Genomic DNA, 22134 nt, shown 5'->3' with positions numbered 1-22134 from the left:
TTTCTTTCAGTCATCTTCTTTTGAATTTTCAAGATTCTTTCTTGTTCTTTGGATATACATAGTTTATAGCATCCTATTATTTTATGAATGATATATTTATATATACTTACCGTTCTAAGGAGAGAGGAATTATAGTTTTGGGTTTTTGTGTTTGTTTTGCCTGTTCTAGCGTGATTCCCTCTGTTCTGGTTGTTAGTGCTGTGTAGTAAAATCCCCCTCCCCCCCAAATCTTAGTGGTTTATCATAGCACATTAATTTTGCTCATGAGTCTTCAGTTTGAGCAGAACTTAACAGGCACAGCTCATCTTTGGCCCATCCTATGTCAGCTAGGGCTGGAATAGTCTAAAGGGCTGGAATAGTCTAGGGCTGAAATAGTCTAGGGCTGGAATAGTTACATGTCAGGTGTCTTGGTTGGGAAGATTCAAACAGTGGGGGCATCTTTTTCTAGCAACATGCATACCTTCCAGCGGGGAAACTTAAGGAATATCAGAGTTCTATGTGATTATTCAGGGTTCCTAAGGCTCTCCGTAGAGAGTAAGAGGTGACTGAAAGCTCCATCCTTTTTAGTACCTAGTCTCAAAAGTCACATAGTGTCATTTCCCCTCTATCTGTTGCAGTGCTGTCCAGTTGAAATGTCATGTGAGTCACATGTGTGATTTTAGGCTTTCTTTAGTAGCCGCATTTCAAAAGTAAAAAGAAACAGGTGAAATCAATTTAAGATCTTTATTTAACATAACATATTAAAGGATCATTGTAATATGTAACCAATATGAAAATATTAATAAGATATTTGACATTTTGTTTTCATACTGTCTTTGAAATTGAGTTTATATGTTATGCTTACAGCACATCACAATTTAGATGCCAATTTTTTTTTTACCAGATGTTGCCATTTTAATACTTTAAGTGTGAAATACAGTCTTATCAAAACAAATCGGTGGAAAATATTTTATACTGGTTAGGCTTTTAAAATTTAATTATTTAGAATTGAATTATCATTTCAGTTCTTCAGTCGCAATAGCCACATTTTAAGTGCTCAATAGCTACATGTGCCTATTGGCTACTGGCTCCCATTGTGGACAGTGCAACTCTGTTAGTTGCACTAACAGAGATTTAACATAACACCCAGATTCAACATAAACCTACCTTTCAATGAAAGAAGGGATAAAGTTTTTTTTGTTGTTTTAATTTTTTTTTTACATTTGTTTTGAGAGAGAGAGAGAGAGCACAAGTAGGGGAGGGGCAGAGAGAGAGGGAGACACAGAATCCAAAGCAGACTCCAGGCTCTGAACTGTCAGCACAGAGCCCAGAATGGGGCTTGAATCCACAAACCGTGAGATCATGACCTGAGCCAAAGTCGGACACTTAACTGAGTGAGCCACACAAGCACCTAAAACTTTTAGAAAAATGTTTGTTTATTTTTTGAAAGAAAGAGAGACATAGCTTGAGCGGGGAAGAGACAGAGATAGAGGGAGACACAGAATCCCAAACGGGTTCCAGGCTCTGAGCTGTCAGTGCAGAGCCCAATGCGGGGCTTGAACTCACAAACCAAGAGATCATGACCTAAGCTGAAGTTGGTCGCTCAACTGACTGAGCCACCTAGGTGCCCCAAGAAGGGGTAAAGTTTTAAAGAAAATGTGGAAGCAGAAATATTGTGGTTATTTTTGGAAAATACAGTCTGCCATACCTTCCAAGTTTTTCTTAGTTTATTTGCTTTGGTTTTTGTGTTTCGTGAAGACTTTCCTATAATGCTTACTTACTAAAACTGAAGCTTTCAGAGGCAGATGGGAAGCTCTGTGTGGGGGGCAAGGCTTATCTATTGGTAGACTTCAATGAATGGTGATCTATGGGGCCAGGTCATCTTACTGGGGATGCATCATAGGTCAGGATCTGTTGTCTGTCTCTGGTAGGTTAGATTCTTCAGAGAAGAATCAATCTTCTTAAGGTATATAACCCTGGGTGTCAGTATTCTGGAGGCAGTGGAGGAAGCAGGAGTGGTGTTAATGTTCACCTAATGCCATCATTTCAGTAAAGCATCTCACCTCTACTCTCTGTTTTTCTTGGTTTCTCTATCAGAGATACTCTGATCTAATTATATAAAGAATAAACTTCCCAGGGCTTGCTGGGTTCGGAAGGAGTAGTGTCTGGCTGCCACAAGTAGGGTTGGGAGCAACCACTTGTTGTCTTCCAGCTCCATCCTCCCCCCCCCACCCCACCCCCCCCGCCTCCTGAGGAAAGTTTACTGAGCTTCTCAGGCTCCTCTACTGTGAAGCAATCCCATGTCAGGGGCATTGTCTGTACATGCTGTACGTTTCATATTTTTCCATTCTGCTAAGCCAGTTTTCATTCATGCCTCCACTTTCCATTGCCACAGTATTTGGAGATATCCATTGTGTGCTGTCTTCTTTCCTGTTTTCTTTGTCCTTTGTATATTCCTTTGCATATTATTTTAGCAAGGTTTTATCAGGATGCAGAGATTGATTTAAGGAAGGAAAGCCCCCATGTCCTGACATGAAAATGCCACCAGAATCAATGTCTGGGCTGGTTGGTGCCTTAGAACTTTGAGCTGTTGGGCTCAATAATGGTGGCATTTTTAAAATTAAAATTTATCATGTAATTCAATTATAAAATACAGTCAATATAATGACCAGGCAATAAATAGTAGCTACTGAGCAGCTAGTAGATACCACACATTGTCATGGGGATACAGTGGTAAACAGGACGGAAAAGGCACGTGGTTCAGTGCCTCTCAAGCTGCTATGTATGCATGTTATCTGGGGAGTTTGTTAAAAATGGCAATTCTGTTTCAGTAGATCTGGGGAAAGCCTGAGATTCTGCCAATAGATAAGCCTTATCCCCACATGCAGAGCTTCCAATTGACTTCTGAGCACTTCACTTTTTATGTGAACAGATAGTAGAAGAAAGCCTCTAATGTGAAAGGTGTTTAATTTCACTATAAACCTTGCTTAGGAGTAACATGCTCTGCCTGTGTGTGCTCTTATGGTATTTTTGTTTGGCCAGAAGTTGGCTAATAGCCATTTATAGGTTTCTACATCTGTTGTGTCCATAGGTTCCCAGAACCTCAGGGTTAAGGAGGGACCAAAGATGTGATGCGGTCCAAAGTCCCATTTGTAACACTTATATTCTTATTGTGGTGTCCCTGTGGGTTAAGCATCAGCTCCTGAGGTGACTGGATCATATCTTCATATTGGTGCCAAAGGCAGGGTTGGAGTGTGGTGGGAGATTGGCATGCCAACTAACTGTGGCCCATCCACATGTGGGCACAGGTTTGACCATCTATCTTTCTCAGTAGCTTCAGTGTCCCTCCAAACACCTGTTGCTAAGATCAAGGCTGGGAGAAACCCAGGGACAAAACTCATGTAATATGCTTTTCATAGCACTTGGCCTGTGGTAAGTATCTAATAATAGTAGCTTATGTTTTTGCATGTATTTTGCCCACTGGACCTTTGATATTTAAAATATTGTCCAAGTACTAGAAGTATCAACATTGCCTGGAAGGTTGTTAGAGTCTCAGACTCAGCCAAGATCTACTGGAAGAGAATTTGTAATTTTAGCAAGATCCCCAGGTGATGTGCATGCACACATCAGTTTGGGAAGCACTTGGTTATATGCTTCAGCACTTTGGTGGTGCCATGCAGTGTTCAGCACATTGCTGTTTGTTTAACAAGTACTAGCTGACTGACTGACCTTTAGCAAGCCAGCCTGCAGCACGAATAGAGGGTCTCCCTGTGAGGAGCTCCAAAGCAATTCCAGGATGGGAAGTGGAGATGGGAAAGAAGTCCTTGCTTTGTGCCTGGGAGCTTTAACTCCTTTGGAAGCGCCAGTAGCAACAGCTCATATTCCCCTCAAGATTCATTTTAGGATTTTCCAGACCCAAACTGACCTTTGAGATCTCCCCCATTTCTAAAGCAATCTTGGGAACTTGATGCCTTCCCAGACCCCTCCAGCTTTCAGGTCACTTGGACATGAGAACGGGTTTTGTGCCTGCTTGGATGCCTGGGCCCTGGAGCCTGTGGTGCAAGGGGCTGCCCTAGAACTGGAGTGTGGGGCACGGCTCTTCCCCAAACATGACCCCCACTCTGTCTGTGTTTCCCCTGACCAAACAGGGGGGCGGTGTCTCAAAAGCATGGAGAATCCAGCATCCTGCTGCCAGCCATGCTGATTTATTGTAAGAATCCCTGGATTTCAGATTGGCTAACTTGAAGATAGTCTTATATTAACAAAATTTTATAAATAATTTAAGAAGACTCTGAATAGTGGTATAGTGGTATTTTACTTACTTAGTAATATATCAACTGAAAAATATAAAATTAAAACATGCCTTCAACAGAGCCACCATATTGAACATTAGTAGCCATTATCTAGGATTGCATTCAGAGGGTACAGATGGTTGGGCCAAAGCTTTCCTCACCCCAGAACATACCTTGGAATAATTGAAATCACTGGAGTCCTGATACAGATTTACTGTGTTTAATGTTTGTTTACTTTTGAGAGAGACTGAGAGAGACAGAGTGAGAGTGGGGGAAGGGCAGAGAGAGAGGGAGACACAGAATCCGAAGTAGGCTCCGGACTCTGAGCTGTCAGCACAGAGCCTGACACAAGGCTTGAACTCACGAGATGCGGGATCATGACCTGGGCCAAAGTCGGCTGCTCAACTGACTGAGCCACCCAGGCGCCCCAGATTTATTTTGTTTAAAATAGCAACTTTCATTAAACAGGACTTGAAAAATGTAGACACCTTCAAAGAAGAAAGAAAAATTACGAAAACCCATCACTCAGAGATGATCACTGGTAACATTTTCAGTATATTTCCCTCTGGTCTTTATGCATTTATATATTGTTATGTAAAGTTTGAGATTATTCTATATAGAAAACTGTATCTTTTCGTTCAGCTAACATTATATCATATTTCCACATCCCACTAACATTCTTCGAAAGCACCATTTTGCTTTACACATAATATTGTATTACATGGATGTACCTTTGTTTGTTTTTAGCGATTCCTCTTTTGCTGATCATTTAGGCTATTTTCAGTTTTTTGCTGTGACTGGTAATGCAACTTCTCCTGGAACTTGTCTTAGGAAACAGTCGGAAATTCACTTATTACCAGATCAAGTCAGGATTAAGTTTAAGATTCTTGCTATATACTTGCCAAACTAGTATCTGGATTAAGGTTCCGTTTTTCTATGGAACTAGGTTTTTGAAGAACGCAGTGTCAGAAACCCCAGCTCCAATCAGTTGAGTGTTCTTCTTAGCTTAACTTAGCGGAAGGGAAGTGGCACACATGGCTGAGCTTGAGGAAGATTTCAGAACAGAGGAGGGGAGTGAAGAAGAGTTAGAAGTGATGGCTAGGGGTTCCCTTAGCCGGTATCTGATGTCTTAGGTAAGGACAGATGTATGACCACACATTTCCTGTTAGTGGATTCCTGTGTCCATCTTTGTCCCTACCAGCTGCTCTCTCCTGAGTCCCGTACCCTCTCCATCCCACCTCTTTTCTCTACCAGCTGCTTTGCTCTTCCATGAACTGTTTAGACCCTGTAACTTCAGAGAATCTGGTTGCCACTCCTAAACTGCACCGGGCTGAAGCTGGGGTTCAGGTATTCCATCAGAGCCGGCAGACTACATTCATTGTTGTAGTAGGATAAGCTAGGCAATGCTGTAGTAACAAACAGCAGCAAAATCTTAGTGCGTTTACATAGTCAAGCCATACTCATCCAGTGGGGCGAGGCTCCATGATCCAGCCTGCTTGAATTTCGCAGCACCTTGATCCTGAGACATGATTTCGGGATGGCCAAGGCAGGTGATGGATGTACAGAAAACTGAGCATTGTCTCCTAATGCTTAAGCATGGAAGCGACATACAGTTACGACCTTTGGGTCAAAACTAAGCACATTACCTTACCTGATTGCCTGGGGTCAGGAAAATGCGATCATCTATATGCCCAGGAAGGAAACATAACCAGAAATAATGGTAAGGATTATGATGTCTACCTGAATTACCAAAAAAAAAAAAAAAAAAAAAAAAAATCCTTAAAGTATACTCCAAACACAGTAATTAGAGAAAAATATCATTATTAAATATGTGCAAGCAGCACCAATAAATAGTGACTTAGGAGAGCATCCATTATAGGCTTTAGATTTCAAGCAGAATTTGTAGTTTTGCAAATATGTGAAGCTGTAGCCTCATGGGAAAAGAACTCCATCAAATTCATCTGGGTGTCGTGACGGAGCTCAAGGTACCCCAGGAATCTACCTGTGTTTCCCAATACTTGAAGGGAGGAGGGTGTTATGATTTAGCTAATCATAAAGGGATGGCAAGTAGGTTTCCACTTGTGGGCCACAGCTACGTAATTGGTAGTAAACTGGAACTCAACGCCGTGTTGAGCAAGACTCTAAGGAAGCTCAGTGGGGGACAGTGCAGTGATTCATTCATTCAACAGATCACTGACAAAGCACATATGATGCAGTAGGCACTGTGCCAAGTGCTGATGATTGCAGCTCACGTGGAACTCATATTATCAATATCATTTAGTGATGTCTATCAGGGGATACTTGCCTGTGTGCCTGTGTGCCTGTGCAGGTAGGCATGTGTAGGTGCAGTGGGCAAGGGAGTGGGGGCACGTTAGTTTCTTTCTATTTCCGTCTCTGACCTAATGTGACTGTTTAATTAGTGCCAGATTAATTCAAGCAATAGAAATAATTGCTAACTGGCTATCTTTCACGCACTCTCATAAGAAGGATGTAGGTTTTGAATTGTTTTCCCCTCTAGTCTCGATGAGTCCTGCAGTACTTACCATATGAGTCATCCCCAGAACTTGTGTTTTCAAGGAAACTGAAGGTGTTATTGGGGTACCATCTCCTCCTTTGTTTCTCTTCCCCTAGCTCATTCCTCTGACTGCTGTAAAACTTTGCTTATTCTTATTAGGTCCCAGATTTTCCCCCCTATATACCAAATTCTCTATCTTCTTAAAAAGCTTAAACTAGTAAATGGGAATGCTATTAATTCCCCTCCTCCCGTTCCTCTACATCTTTTTAAGTCCACCCAGGACGGAGCAGGAGGAATGCCACTTTTCCTTTTTAATTGCTTCATCAGAAGTGATATAAAGAGGGGCACCTCGGTGGCTCAGTACGTTCAGTGTCCGACTCGGCTCAGCTCATGGTCTCACGGTTCATGAGTTGAGCCCCATGTCAAGCTCTGTGCTAACAGCTCAGAGCTTGGAGCCTGCTTTGGATTCTGGGTCTCCCTCTCTCTCTGCCCCTCTGCTCACACTCTGTCTCTCTCTCATAAATAAACATTAAAAAAAATTTGAAAAAAAAAAAAGAAGTGTTATAAAGACCAGCAGGATCCCTAACTGAGGCTGATTCTTGGCCAGGGCTCTGGGATGGCTTCTCCATAGAATCTGTACCATGAAACTCAAGTGAAATGGTAAATAACACAAAGAGAGCCTCAGCAGGACCAGCTCAGTCACTTCACTGGTCTCTTGTCACCCTTTGTTCTCATCAGCATGCTTCTCTTGGCTCCTCCAACCTCTCTCATCCCTGAGAGCCCAGCACGGGCTGGGGACCTCCTCATGGTTTGCTGTGGGCAGCAAGTCAAGCACGGAGCGGTAGCAGGCTGTGTCATGACATCGGGCTATCGCCAAAATTAGAAAAGAATGAATAGAAATGAATTTACTTCTAAAGAAAAATGGGAGATATGTTGTTCTACATTTTTCTTCTTCACTATCTCTATGTCTGTATAAAAAATATGATAAACGTAGGAACAGGTTTTCCCAAATATTTTCTCTGTTAGGATCCACTGAATATTTAGTACTCATGATTATAATGATATATAAAACAGATAGGAACTGAGGCCTCTCTGGTAGCAGACATTTCAGACCCATTATGAGAAACGTTTTGAAGCTGTTTCATTGGTGTAGGGATCCTTTTGGTCTCTGAGGATTCATTTTCTGAGTCTGGTTGCATATGGAAGGAAAAGTCATTCTAACAAGAAAAACCTCGGTAATAATGGGACCACTTATGAAGTCAGTCTCCACTCAGACACCCTTCCCTGTTTAACCCTGGAGTTTAACCCTGCCCATTGGGTCAATACATTTAACATTTTTGGCTTTCAGTCCTTCTCTAATTTCAGGGTATGGGAAACATTTGACAACACAAAATCAAATAAAATATAAACAGACTGCAAAATGAAATTGGAAATCTTGCAGAAGATCCAAGTTTTCCCGAAGTTGGTAGTGATATGGAGGACTCCTCTAGTCCTCAAAGTCCCAAAGCCTTTGGCAATGGACATCAGACATAGCTGAATTAATTAAAAATCGAAGAAGAGACAATTGAAATGGATGATGACAATATAGGTCTTTGAAAAGAGGATTACATGAACCCTAAGAACACTGACGTAATACCTGAGTATTTAGAAAATGATCTGCTTTATACTCTTACTTCGTGCCAAAAAAGAAGTGAAAAACATCAAGTACGTAGGAACTTCAGAATTCTCTAGTCCATCATCTTAGAGATGAAAAGCCAGAGAGGTGAAGGAGGGCAAAGGCCCACTACAGGTGATGAGTGGGCCAAACGTGGACCTGCCCACTTCACCAGTTCTTCCAGTCACTCCCACCGGAGTTTGACTCCCCACCTCCCACCCATGAGAAAATCCGATCGGCCCCTCTTCCAAATGGTCCCAGAATATCCGACAGCTTCTTGGCATCTCCTTGCCCCCAACTCCCCTTTCCCTCCCACAGACTGCTGCAATAGCTCTCTCGCTGGGCTGCCCCTCTCACCTCTTCCCAGCCTTATCCCTCCTCTCTCAAACCTTCCAGAGGCTTCTCTTCCCCATCAGGATAAAATCCCAGAGCCTCCCTGAGATTGTCAGGCCCAGCCAAGTCTTGCTCTTGGTACCTCTCCTCCTGCACTGTGCTCCCAGAACTCCTGGGTGTTCTTCAAATCCCTATGAAAGCCCTCTGCTCCAGGACTTTCTTTTTTTAATTAAAAATTTTTTTTAATTTATTTTTTAGAGAGAGAGAGAGAGTGAGTGGGGGAGCAGTAGAGAGATGGGGGGTGGGTAGACACAGAATCCCAAGCAGCCTCCAGGTTCTGAGCTGTCAGCACCGAGTGCTGATGCGGGGCTCAAAATCATGACCTGAGCTGACGTCAGACCTGAAGCTTAACCAACTGAGCCACCCAGGCGCCCCTCCCGGCTCCAGGTTTTACTCCCTCCTGCTGCCTGGAAGGCTGTCCCAGAGATATTCCCTTTCCGTTCCTTTCACACATCCCGAGAACCTATTTAAAAGAGCACTTCACCTTATCATCCCTTCCTACTAAATTTTTCTTAATAAGAAAAATGATCAAGACCTGGCCTATATATTTATATGTTTATTATCGCCTTCCCACATCAGATTAGAAGTTCTGTATTCACTGTGGGTTTTCAGTTATTCATCAGGCATTTGTATCACTTTTGTTTGTTGGCAAGTACAATTAGAAAACTAATGCCATTAACAAATGCTAAATAATTCTTTTTTTTTAAAGTTTATTTATTTTGAGAGAGAGAGAGAGAGAGAAAGAGAGAATAATCAGGGGAGGGGCAGAAAGAGAGGGAGAGAAAGGGAATCCCAAGCAGGCTCCGCACTGCCAGTGCAGACAGAGCCTAACAACAACTCTAACCCATGAAACAGGAGATCATGACCTGAGCTGAAACTACGGGTCAGAAGCCTAACTGACAGAGCCACCAAGGTGCCCCTAAAGAAGTAATTCTTGAACAAACAAATAAATAGCATGAATGATAAAATGAATAATTTAAATGATCTATATTGGGGCGTCTGGTAAGGAAATTGTTTTAAAAGTCAGAATGTTTTGCCACGTTGCTTTTCCCCAACAGGATTTTGTCCTGCGGTGATTTATGTGTCCCAAGCATCACTCCTGTGTTCTTCATCAAGGTGGAACCCCCCGAGGAGAACCAAAGGCCGTCCAGGTCCCACTTCTCATTCTGTCTCAGTGATTCGACTGGGGGCAAAGACGTCACAGCTTCCAGATGACAGGCTTGCGAGGGCACTGGGAGTCTTGCTCAGCCAGGGCCATTGGGGGTGGGAAGAAATTTCTTATGTGGATGAAGGACTCCCCCCCCCCCCCCCACACACACACAAATTTAGAATTTAGGCAGCTCTCTCTTGGTCAGAGATTACTTATGCAGTTTCTGGGCATTTGGCCCTTCATTTGTATTCCTGTGTTTTGTCCAGAAGGAAGGAGGGAAATTCCCCTGAGGTTGTCAGTAGTGAGAAAAGAGGTTGAAATTGCTGGTCGAAATCCACTCTCTTGGATTTTTTTTTCCTGATGGGCGTGGGGTTGGAGGTATGCTGGGGGATCGGGGCAGGAGAGGGGCTCTGTCATGTAAAGGTACATGTGCTGTTTGGGAGCATTAGTTTTGAAAGTTCGGGAAACATTTAAGGACAATGTGGGTTTTTTTTTTAAAGTATTATTACCAGCACCGGAGAAGAGATATTTGGGGGACACGTGGGGTGAGGTGATGGGGAACACAGCATAGAGTAAAAGTAGTCATTGCAGTTCGGGACAGTAGGGCAAACTCGGGGACGAGTGTGACTCTACACACCCAGAGAGGCCAGGAGGTAGCCCCCGGGCCAGCTGAACAGCTACATCCCCTGGGGCCACCGGGTGGCCCTCTTCTCAGCGGATGTCGATGCCTTATGGTGACCCGGTTGGCTTTTACCACCCTCGATTCTGGGTTATTCCCCTAAATCTCAGGGTCAGCAATACTTAGCTCCTTCTGGAGGCGATTGGTCTGACAAACTGGCACCCAGAAGAGCTTCAGAGCAGGAAGATTCTCTTGTATCTACAGTCCCCTCCCCCTGACCACTTGGGAAAGTTTGGGGGGTCTACTGCCCTGGGCTTTGCCCTGTGAACCCTTGCCCATCCAGTTCTGCAGTGTGGAATTTCCCTCACGCTGCACAGTGAAAGCGAGCCCGGCCCTCTCCGCGAACCTCGGTCCTGATAGTAAGATGAGTGAGCCTACTAACTTCCCCAGCCCCACAATGTGAGGACAGGGTAATGATGTCCAATTTTGCACACTTCAGATCCATTAGTAGCAATTACCTTTCTCGAGGTGTTTTGAGTTAGTTTTAACATAGCATTCTTACAGTTGGTGGATAATGACAGTAATAATGTGCACAACATTTTCAAGTCGCTGTTTTTAGCTACAATAACACCATTAGTAGGTCTATTTAACAGATGCATTTCATGCTAAAAGTTAAGGTTCTCATGATTCCTGTCCCTTCCCCCATGCAAACCTTCCCTGCTATTTTATTCGATGGAGATTTTTTACTTTAAAGTTTCAGAGCTATTTTTCCTATTCTGGGTCTTCCTGTTGAAATGAGATGGTTGTATGACTGGTTTGATCTAGAATTATTAATTGTTTAGGTGTTCTTATTTAGCTATTCTTTTCATGACATGCAAGCTGACCTAGAAATTCAAAGCTCACGAAAATGGAAATTGTATATATTTTCTAAAACTCAGTTGGGATGTCTACGAGAGATTATTGGGTTTTACATGATGTCTTTAAGGCAGATGGGCGTGTGTGCGTGTGTGCGTGTGTGTGTGTGTGTGTGTGTGTGTGTGGTGTATGCATGCGTGCGAGTGTGTGTGAATTTCCCTGTAATCCAGGAGATCTGTGTGTTTACTCCACCCCACTACCCCCCTCCTCCTGGAAGCCATCTCTGACCGCCCCAGCCACCAGAGAGCTCTCCTCTTCTCAAGCCCTGCTTTTTTTTTTTAATGTTTATTTTCTATTATTGAGAGAGAGAGAGAGAGAGAGAGCGTGCGCCAGGGAGATGCAGAGAGGGAGACAGAGGATCTAAAGCAGGCTCTGTGGTAATAGCAGAGAGCCCAACACAGGGCTCAAACCCACAAGCTGTGAGATCATGACCTGAGCCGAAGTCAGACATTCAACCCACAGTGCCACCCAGACACCCCCGAAGCCCTGCTTCTTTGTTGTCTGTAATCCCTTTTGTATACTCCTGACTGTCTGCTTCCATCCTTGCCTCTAGTTGTGTTGGTATTTAGTCTCCATTTTGTAGCCGGGTATCCCCGTGCCTGTATTACTTTCCTAGGACTGCCTTAACAAAGTAACATAAACTGGGTGGACTACAACAATAGACATTTATTCTGGAGGCTGACAGTCTGAGTTTGATAAGTTGTTTATAGATTTTAGATACTAACCCCTTATCTGATGTGTCATTTGCCAATATCTTTTCCCATTCTGTCAGTTACCTTTTAGTTTTGCTGATTGTTTCCTTTGCTGTGCAGAAACTTTTTATCTTGATGAGGTCCCACTAGTTCATGTTTGCATTTGTTTCCCTTGCCTTCAGTGAGGTTTCTAGTAAGAAGTTGTTGCAGCTGAGGTCAAAGAGGTTGCTGCCTGTGTTCTCCTCTAGGATTTTGATGGTTTCCTGTTTCACATTGGGGTCTTTCATCCATTTTGAGTTTTTTCTTGTGTGTGTGTGTATGGTGTAAGAAGGTGGTCCAGTTACATCTTTTCTGCATGTTGCTGTCCAGTTTTCCCAACACCATTTGTTGAAGAGACTGTCTTTTTTCCATTGGATATTCTTTCCTGCTTTGTCGAAGATGAGTTGGCCATATGTTTGTGGGTCCATTTCTGGGTTTTCTATTCTGTTCCATTGAGCTATGTGTCTGTTTCTGTGCCAGTACCACACTGTCTTGATGACTACAGCTTTGTAATATAGCTTGAAATCCAGAATCATGCCTCCACCTTTACTTTTCTTTTTCAAGATTGCTTTGGCTATTTGAGGTCTTTTGCAGTTCCATACAAGTTTTAAGATTGTTTATTTTAGTTCTGTGAAAAATGCTGGTGGTATTTTGATAGGGATCATATTAAATGTGTAGATTGCTTTGGGTACTATAGATATTTTAACAATGTTTGTTCTTCCAATCCATAAGTATGGAATTTTTTTCCCCATTTCTTTGTGTCCTCTTGAATTTCTTTCATAAGTGTTCTATGGTTTTCATTGTCTCATATAAGTATGGCTACTCTGGTTTTCTTTTGTTGACCATTAGCATGATAGACGGTTCTCCCCTTACTTTCAATCTGAAGGTGTCTTTAGTTCTAAAGTGGGTCTCTCGTAAATAGCATATAGATGGATCTTGTTTTCTTGTCCATTCTGTTACCCTATGTCTTTTGATTGCAGCATTTAGTCCATTGACGTTTAGAGTAAGTACTGAAAGATATGAATTTATTGCCATTCTGTTGCCTGTAGAGTTGGAGTTTCTGGTGGTGTCCTCTGGTCCTTTCTAGTCTTTGTTGCTTTTGGTCTTCATTTATTTGTTTATTTATTTTCATCTTTTCTCCCCTCAGAGAGTCCCCCTTAAAATTTCTTGCAGGGCTGGTTTAGTGGTCACAAACTCCTTTAATTTTTGTTTGTCTGGGAAACTTTTAATCTCTCCTTCTATTTCAAATGACAGCCTTGCTGGAAAAAGAATTCTCAGCTGCATATTTTTCCGATTCAGCACATTGAATATATCTTGCCACTCCTTTCTGGCCTGCCAAGTTTCTGTGCATAGGTCTGCTGTAAACCTGATCTGTCTTCCCTTGTAGGTTAAGGACTTTTTTTTTCCCCTTACTGATTTCATGATTCTTTTCTTGACTGAGTATTTTGTAAATTTGACTATGATATGCTTGTTGATGGTCGGTTTTTGTTGAATCTAATGGGAGGCCTCTGTGCTTCCTGGACCTGGGAAAGTTTTCTGCTATGATTTGCTTACATAGCCCTTCTACCCCTTTTCTCTCTCTTCATCTTCTGGGCCCCCTGTGATTCTGATGTTGTTCCTTTTTAATGAGTCACTGATTTCTCTAATTCTTAAATCATGCTCTTTTGCCTTAGTCTCCCTTTTTTTCTCCTGCTCCATTTTTTCTCCATAGGTTTGTCCTCTATATTGCTAATTCTTTGCTCTGCCTCACCCATCCTTGCCACTGTGGCATCCATTTGAGATTGCAGCTCAGTTATAGCATTTTTTAAATTTCATCATGGCTAGATTTTACTTCTTTTATCTCCACAGAAAGGGATTCTAATCTATTTTTGACTCCAGCTAGTATTCTTATTATCATGATTCTAAATTCTGGTTCAGACATCTTGCTTGTATCTGTGTTGATTAAGTCCCTGGCTGTTGTTTCTTCCTGCTCTTTCTTTTGGGGTGGATTCTTTTGTTTTGTCATTTTGAAGGGAGAAAAGGAATTAATGAGGGAAAAATAATTAAAAAATTAAAATAAAAAAATTAAAATTAAAAAATTAAAAACAACACACACACACACACACACACACACACACACACACACACACACACAAATCAAATAAATGATGCTAGATCCTAGGTTGTTTTGGTCTGGGGCCAGACAAGCCCCTTGAGAGGGGCTTCATAGATTAGAGAAAAAAGGGGAAAGAAAAAAAAGGAAATCGTTTGAAAATTTGAAAAAATGAATACACTGAAATAGAATAAAATGAGGTGGTTAAAGTAAAATAGAATTTGAAAAAAATTACACAAAAATAAAAAACATAGATGGACCAGTGAACAGACTGAAATCTGATTGAAATTACTTCATTTTCCCCTAGAAGTCAAACTATGAAGCGCTTTATAGTCCATAAAGTAAGCAGGCAGAGAGACTTGTGTTCCTGAAGACCGAGGTTGGCCCAGTTGGGCGGGGCTTAGTGTAATGACTCTGTTCTCCACTAGATGGCGCTGATTAGCTTACTGGGGTGGATTGTCGGGGTGCTCGTTCGTGTGTGTGTGCGCGCGCGCATGCGCGGGAATGGTGACAATGGCGTCACCCAGCTACCTAGTCTCTAGTATCAGAACTCTGTTCTCTCTGATCAGCAGTCGCGCACCCGTCCTTTGTCTTTGGTTTCCGTCCACTCCCTACTTTTACACTGTCCGTGACCAAGCCCCAGGCAGCACCTCCCTCCCGAGTTTTGTCTCAGATGCGGCTGTTTTTCCCGACTTTTACTTCTGAAGGACTGCGGCTTTGACCCGTTCTGCCCCCTGCGGGAGGGCCTCACCGAGCAACGGTCGAATGTCGGCTGCACCCAGGAACGTTCGCAGGACTGTGCTGCTGCCGTTGTCCAGAGACTGCGGCCGGGTGCCAGCCCGCCCCAGAGAAAGTTCACGCAGTCGTGTAGCAGCAGAATTTCAGGGATTATGGCAAATCACAACACGCATCTGGCACCAGGCTTCACCCCCAACGACCTTGTTCCAGCACCAGCGAACGTGGTTGTTCTCTGGGGTCTGCTGGGGTCGTTGCTTTGGTGGGAGCTATACAGCCTTTATCAGATGTTCTCCCAGCAGGGGAACCGCCTCTCCCCTGTGGTCTGAAGAACCCTGGACTTCACTCTGCTCCTGGGGATTCACCCTTCCCAGCAGAGCACCATCAGGTGTTGTGCTGCAGAGTTTCAGACTCTGCACTCCCCGTTTATAGAGTCTTAATGGAATTTAAACCCTCTCCTTTCTCCATTCTCCCTTTTTAGTTCAGTCCCTGCAGCTGTTTCCACCTTTCCACTTTGTCTCCAGCAACTTTTGGCGGGGGGGTGGGTGCTTTTCCCATATTCTCCCCCCACCCCTTGCCCCGTCTCCATCCTCTCTCCTCATGCAAAAACGGCTCCCTGCCCTCCGCAGCTTCTCTCTCCCCCAGTTCACCACTCTGCGCCGTGTACCTGCTGAGTTCTGTGGTTCAGGTTGTGCAGATTGTTGTGTTAATCTTCCAATCAGTTTTCTAGGTGTGCAGGATGGTTTAGTGCTGGTGTGGCAGTATTTCATGGATGCGAGACACACACGAAAAACTTCCGTGCTGTTCCGCCATCTTGGCTCCTCCTAGTGTTCTATAGTTTTCAGAGCGGAGGTTGACAGTCTGAAGTCAGGAGTTGGCAGGGCCATGCTCCCACTGAAGCTTCTAGGAGAAGGTCCTTCCTTGCCTCTTCCAGCTTCTGGTGGTTCCAGGATCCCTTGTTTTATGGCAACATAACTCCCATCTCTGCCTCTGTCTTCATGCATCTCCTCCTTGTGCTTCTGTATTTTCACACTGCATTCTTCTTATAAAGATACTAGTTAAATTGGATGAGAGCCCACCCTAACGGCAGCATCTGAACTTGATTTCATCTGCAAAGGCCCTATTTCCAAATAGGGTCACATCCACAGATAACAGGGACCAGGACTTCAACATATCTTTCTAGGGGACACAGCTTAACTCCCTCAAGGAAATTATAACCTTCTTGAAACCTAGAGTGTTTGATGTACCCCCTTAAGCAGTGTTTCCTAAAACCTTGAATAGGGAACAGGAATCCTTAGGTTCTTATTGAAATGAGGGTCTTGTTGTCAAACGCATTAGAGAAACACTGTATCTATGTCCCTGACTTAAGATGCTGATTAGCATATTAAAGGCTCAGAGAAATCTTGCTATAAAGTATCTCGCTTAAATCATACTTATCTTCACTAGTTTTTTTGACCACAGGGACTTTTTCTGCTCCAAGTTGCCTCTGTTAACAGCAATGGAATATACTTTGGGAGAATATAGGCCCATTGAATGATACTTGTGCCATATGAATTGTCCCAAATGAGGTAAGCAGAATGATACGGCATTTAGTTGAGCAAAAAAAAATTTTTTTGGATAGCATGAAATGTGCCCTGTAGAATAGAAGCAGTTTTTAAAAGACTCAATTCTGAGTGCTACTTGAATTCAGCCCAGATTTGGATGGAATGGCTTGAAGCCCTCCCCATGCTCCGTCCACTCGCCTGACCCCTGAATGCCATGTTTCCTCATTTGAAAACGGGGACAAGCATATACATATCTTCAAAATGCACTGTACATAATTACTATTTGAGCCCAGCAGTTTAACCAGGAGAATCAATGAAGTCGGTACATCCTTATGCTCTTCTGTGCTTTCAATCACAATGATTTTAAATGAAGTGTAGAATGGTGAGGTGCCTGGGGAAAACTTGATTTTCTGCTTATATTTAAAGGAAAAGAATGGTGATAATTTTCTAACAATAACAAAAAATCCTCTTTTTGATCCTTTCAACATCCTGTGAGTTCTTTCTGCATCTTTTTGCAAAAAGTTTAATCCCCGGTGGGCTCCTTGGCAAACTTGTGATGGTTGACTCCTTCTCCCCTCTGTCCATTCATGTGATTTGAGGGCCACCAGTCCATTCCAGTCTAGTCTTGTCACTACTAGCACGGGCAACACCTGAGTAGGAAGGTCAGTTTCTTGGCAAAAATGCCACATGTTACACTGCAAAGCTGAATAAAAATGGTTTTTTTGAATCAGGGGTCTGCCCTGGTTTACGATAGAGCTGGTATAGTTTGTAAAAATAGATACATTAGAGGGATATTTCATAAAAGGAATTATTTGTTTTTTAAAATGTACAACTTGGGGGGTGTGAGGGTGGCTCAGTCGGTTGAGTGTCTGACTTCGGCTCAGGTAATGATCTCACGGTTTGTGGGTTTGAACCCCATGCTGCATTGGGTTTTGCGGTGACAGCTCAGAGGCTGCTTCAGATTCTGTCTCAGTCTCTCTCTCTCTGCCCCTCCCCCCTTTCTCTCCCTGTCTCAAAAATAAATAAACATTAAAAAATTTTTTAATAAAAAATATACAACTTGGAATTTGCTGCAAGTTCCCTTTGAATAGTAAATACTCCTGCTGCATTTCAGCTGAGATTTAATTTACAGATATCTGATTTCTCTACACTTTCTGGATCCTATCCGTAGATGTGGAGAGTGGTTAAGAGCATGGGCTTTGACGTCAGGCAGACCTGTGTTCAAATCCTGACTAACTGCTCTCCTTGCATACCTGTAAGTTGTGCAGATGACTTACTCAGGGGAAGTAAAATGGGAATAATAACACCTACCCCAAATGGTTATTGTAAGGACTAAATGAGATAATGGTTTAAACATCTTTTCCTGGTATGTAAAGTGTTTAGCTCTGTTCCCAGCATATGCACAATAGAATGTTTATAAAAAGCTTAGCTAATCACTCAATAAGTTTAGTTATTATTACCTGCTACCTTATAATAATCATTTATGTCTTTCATTCACTTAAGAAATAGTTATTGAGGGTCTATTCCATGCCAGGCACCATTGAAACTGCTTGGAATATAGGAGAGAATAAACAATTTCCTGCCTGCCTAGGATTAGCTTTTGTTTTAGGCAGAGAGTGGCAATTAACAAATTAATAAGCAAATGGTATGTCAAATTAATAATAGTGATTCTAAGAATCACTCCTGAGAAAATTAAGCAGGATAAGGTAGGTAAGGCATGCAGTGTGTGTGAGGGGGTGCTGGTGGGGGGATGGGGGTTGGGGTTGTGGGTTGTTATTTTTGATACAATGATTAGGGAAGGCCTCACCAATCATGTCATATTGGAATAGACAGAAAGGAAGCGAGGAAAGAGCCTTCGGGAATAAGAAGCAGCAAATGCAAAGGCCGTGGGCTAGATTTGTGCATGGCGATGTCTGAGAAGCTGCAGGAAGTTAGCGTGGCTAACTCCCCTTCCAAGGGGAGGATACTGGGGGTGAGATCAGAGGGGACCCCTAAGTCAGCTCAGGGGGGGCTTGTAGGACCCGGTGTGCACTGGGGAGTTTATCCTGCGGGAGATGGAGCCATTGGCAAGTTTTGAGCTTTTGAGAGGAGTGATAAGATCTGACTGATTGTTTCCAGAGGACCAATCTGGTGACGCTGTTGAGAATATATTATATTGCGATATGAGTAACTCACGATATGTATAAATTTAAATAATGGGCATAACTCTGTGAAGAAAGCGTTCTGTGACTGATTTCTTGTCTTGTCTCTCTAGCCCTAGTCTTCCCCATCCTATTGCGCACTCTTCTTTTGTATTTGCCCAATTCCCAGGGCAGCTAAATATCCTTGATGTTAAGGGCAGTGTCTTAGCTTGGGACACCATGACAAAATACCGCAGACTGAGTGGCTTAAATGACAGACATTTATTTCTCATATTTGTAGAGGCTGGCAGTCCAAGTTCAAGGTGTTGGCAAGGTAGGTTTTATTCTGAGGCCTCTTTATTGGTTTGTAGACTGACCTCCATCTTCACTGTGTACTCACATGGTGGAGAGAGATGCTGTGTCTTCTAATAAGGACACAAATCCTATCATATCATGACCCTGCCCTTATGGCTACATTTAACCTTAATTGCCTTCGTGATGACTCTTCCTCCAAATACAGTCACATGGGGGGGTTGGGGCTTCAAAATATGAATTTGGGGGTGACACAAACATTTAGTCGGTTAACAGGAAAGAAGTGGCATATGAGAGTTTAGTTCTTTTTTTTAATCAAAGTTAGTTAACATATAGTGTAATAATGATTTCAGGAGTAGGATTTAGCGATTCATTTCTTACCTATGACACCCAGTGCTCATCCCAACAAGTGCCCTCCTTAATGCTCATCACCCATCTGGCCCTTCCCCCCACCCAACACCTCACCAGAATCCTTCAGTTTGTTTTCTGTATTTAAGAGTCTCTTATGGTTTGCCTCCCTCTCTGTTTTTATATTACTTTTGCTTCCCGTCCCCTGTGTTCATCTGTTTTGTTTCTTGAATTACACATATGAGTAAAATCATATGATATTTGTCTTTCTCTGACTGACTTATTTCACTTAGCATAGTACACTCTAGTTCCATCCATGTTGTCGCAAATGGCAAGATTTCATTCTTTCTGATCGCCAAGTGATATTCCATTGTGTATATATATACACACACACACACACATATATATATACACACACACCACATCTTCTTTATCCATTCGTCAGTTGATGGACATTTGGATTCTTTCCATACTTGGAAGTATGGAAGTACTCTTTCCATACTTGGCTATTGTCGATAGCACTGCTATGAACGTTGGGATTCATGTGCCCCTTTGAATCAGCATTTTTGTATCCTTTGGATAAATACCTAGCAGTGCAATTGCTGGGCACTAGAGTATTTCTATTTTTAAGTTTTTGAGGAATCTCCATGCTGTTTTCCAGAATGGCTGCACCAGCTTGCCTTCCCACCAGCAGTGCAGAAGGGTTCTCCTTTCTCTGCATCCTCACCAACATCTGTTGTTTCCTGAGTTGTTAATTTTAGCCATTCTGACAGGTGTGGTTTTGATTGGTATTTCCCTGATGATGAGTGATGTTGAGTATCTTTTCATGTGTCTGTTAGTCATCTGGATGTGGATGTCTTCTTTGGAAAAGTGTTTATTCATGTCTTGCCTATTTCTTCACTGGATTATTTGTTTTTGGGTGTTGAGTTTGACAAGTTCTTTATAGATTTTGGATACTAACCCTTTATCCGATATGCCATTTACAAATACCTTCTCCCATTCTGTCTGTTGCCTTTTAGTTTTGCTGATTGTTTCCTTCACTGTGCGTATGCTTTTTATCTTGATGAGGTTTCAATAGTTCCCTTTTGCTTTTGTTTCCTTTGCCTCTGGAGACATGTCAAGTAAGAAGTTGCTGCAGCCAATATCAAAGAGGTTGTTGCCTGTTTTCTCCTCTAGGATTTTGATGGTTTCCTGTCTCACATTTATGTCTTTCATCCATTTTAAGTTTTTTGTTTGTTTGTTTGTTTTTATGTCGTAAGAAAGTGGTCCAGGTTCATTCTTCTGCATGTTGCTGTCCAGTTTTCCCAGCATCACTTGCTGAAGAGACTGTCTTTATTCCATTGGATATTCTTTCCTGCTTTGTCAAAGATTAGTTGGCCATACGTTTGTGGGTCCATTTCTGGGTTTTCTATTCTGTTCCATTGTGCCAGTACCATACTGTCTTGATGGTCACAGCTTTGTAATACATCTTGAAATCCAGAATTGTGATGCCTCCAGCTTTGGTTTTCTTTTTCAGCATTACCTTGGCTATTCAGGGTCTTTTCTCATTCCATGCAAATTTTAGAATTATTTGTTCTAGCTCTGTGAAAAATGCTGGTGTTATTTTGATTGGGATTGCAAGAGTTCAGTTCTTTTTAACCAGAATGGAGAGTATGCTCATTTAGCTAATATAAAAATCTGCCACTCCTCTCTTAGGAGAAACCTAGCAATCACTGTCATTGGTCCTACTAAGGCATAACCTAGCAGAGTTGCCCTAAATATGATAACATCTACCAGGGGGTTGACAGCTGGGGAGACCAGGATCACATTCCAAAGGCCTCTATAGGGATGGTTTTATCAGTTTATATGTTTTCCCCTTGTTTGTTTGTTTGTTTGTTTATGTGTAATTAACATGCCAGATTGCACTGAGGAGTTTTAGAAGGAGACCATCACGGGCATCTCCTCAGCAGGCATTCTGCAGGTTGTAACCTGTACAGGGGTTCCTGCCCGAAGGGGGCTGAGCGGGGGCTGAAGTCCAGCCAGGCTCTTGTTGCCATGCCCGCACCCTTATGGACCATGTTGGCCTGAAGGGTGCTATTTTCTAATTCAGCTGCAGTTTCCTGACTACCAGAGTGTGATGGGACAGTGAGCAGCATCTTCTCTGTCCTCAAAAGAAATTTCTTTCCAACGTGAGTATCAGAAATAGCTGTTGCTTCCCTTGGGCTGCTGGTGTGTTTCACATCATGGATATTTAGAGCTTTGTCTTCCTCTTCCCATGGACTATGAGAAAACTTAGAATGAGGTTGGAGCCTTCCTGGCAGCAAGTTGATTTCATGGTAGGCATTCTGGATGCTACTGGCCCTTCCCACACAGGATTCCTGGCCTCTTTGAGTGCTGTGGATGGGGCTGGGACACCTTAAAAATTTATTAATTTGAGAACATGTGTTATGCACTGCTTGGACTGGGTCATAATTGAGTTTTGGTCTGCTTAGGTTAGGGCAATATTATGACAAGTTTGCATTCATTCACAGGTATTTACTGAGTGATCACTGTGCTGGTCACAAAGTAGGGATGAAGAAGACAGGCTGGGGATTTATCCTCAGGAGCCTGCCTGTACGCTAATCAGGGAGGAGGCGGGTAAACACGTGACCAAGCTGATTATAGTTTGGGACAGTGCCCTACAGGAAGCAAGCAGGGGCTCTCATGGAGAGTTACTGTGTGTGTGGTGGGGAGTAGGAGGTAGGAGGGGACGGATT

General features: G+C 42.8%; 1 protein-coding gene across 13 annotated transcripts in view; it reads left to right on the top strand.

Annotated features, from left to right (window-relative positions):
- Window positions 1-22134, top strand: part of RPS6KC1 (ribosomal protein S6 kinase C1) — a 317520-nt gene that overhangs the window by 217565 nt on the left and 77821 nt on the right. For 7 of the 13 annotated variants that reach the window (XM_042976425.1, XM_042976426.1, XM_042976424.1 and 4 more), the window contains 2 exons: window positions 4740-4812; window positions 9892-9984. The exons of 4 other annotated variants lie outside the window; for them this stretch is intronic. In XM_042976425.1, coding sequence (XP_042832359.1) covers window positions 4740-4812; window positions 9892-9984 — 166 coding nt within the window. Of the gene's footprint in view, window positions 1-4739; window positions 4813-9891; window positions 10064-22134 lie in introns of those variants that run through there. 2 more of the 13 variants (XM_042976409.1, XM_042976411.1) reach the window with 2 other exon arrangements.

Source organism: Panthera tigris, chromosome F3 (genome assembly GCF_018350195.1).
Source record: "Panthera tigris isolate Pti1 chromosome F3, P.tigris_Pti1_mat1.1, whole genome shotgun sequence".
NCBI lineage: Eukaryota > Metazoa > Chordata > Mammalia > Carnivora > Felidae > Panthera > Panthera tigris.
Note: the sequence above shows the minus strand (reverse complement) of the source record. Positions and strands in the feature narration are given on the sequence as shown.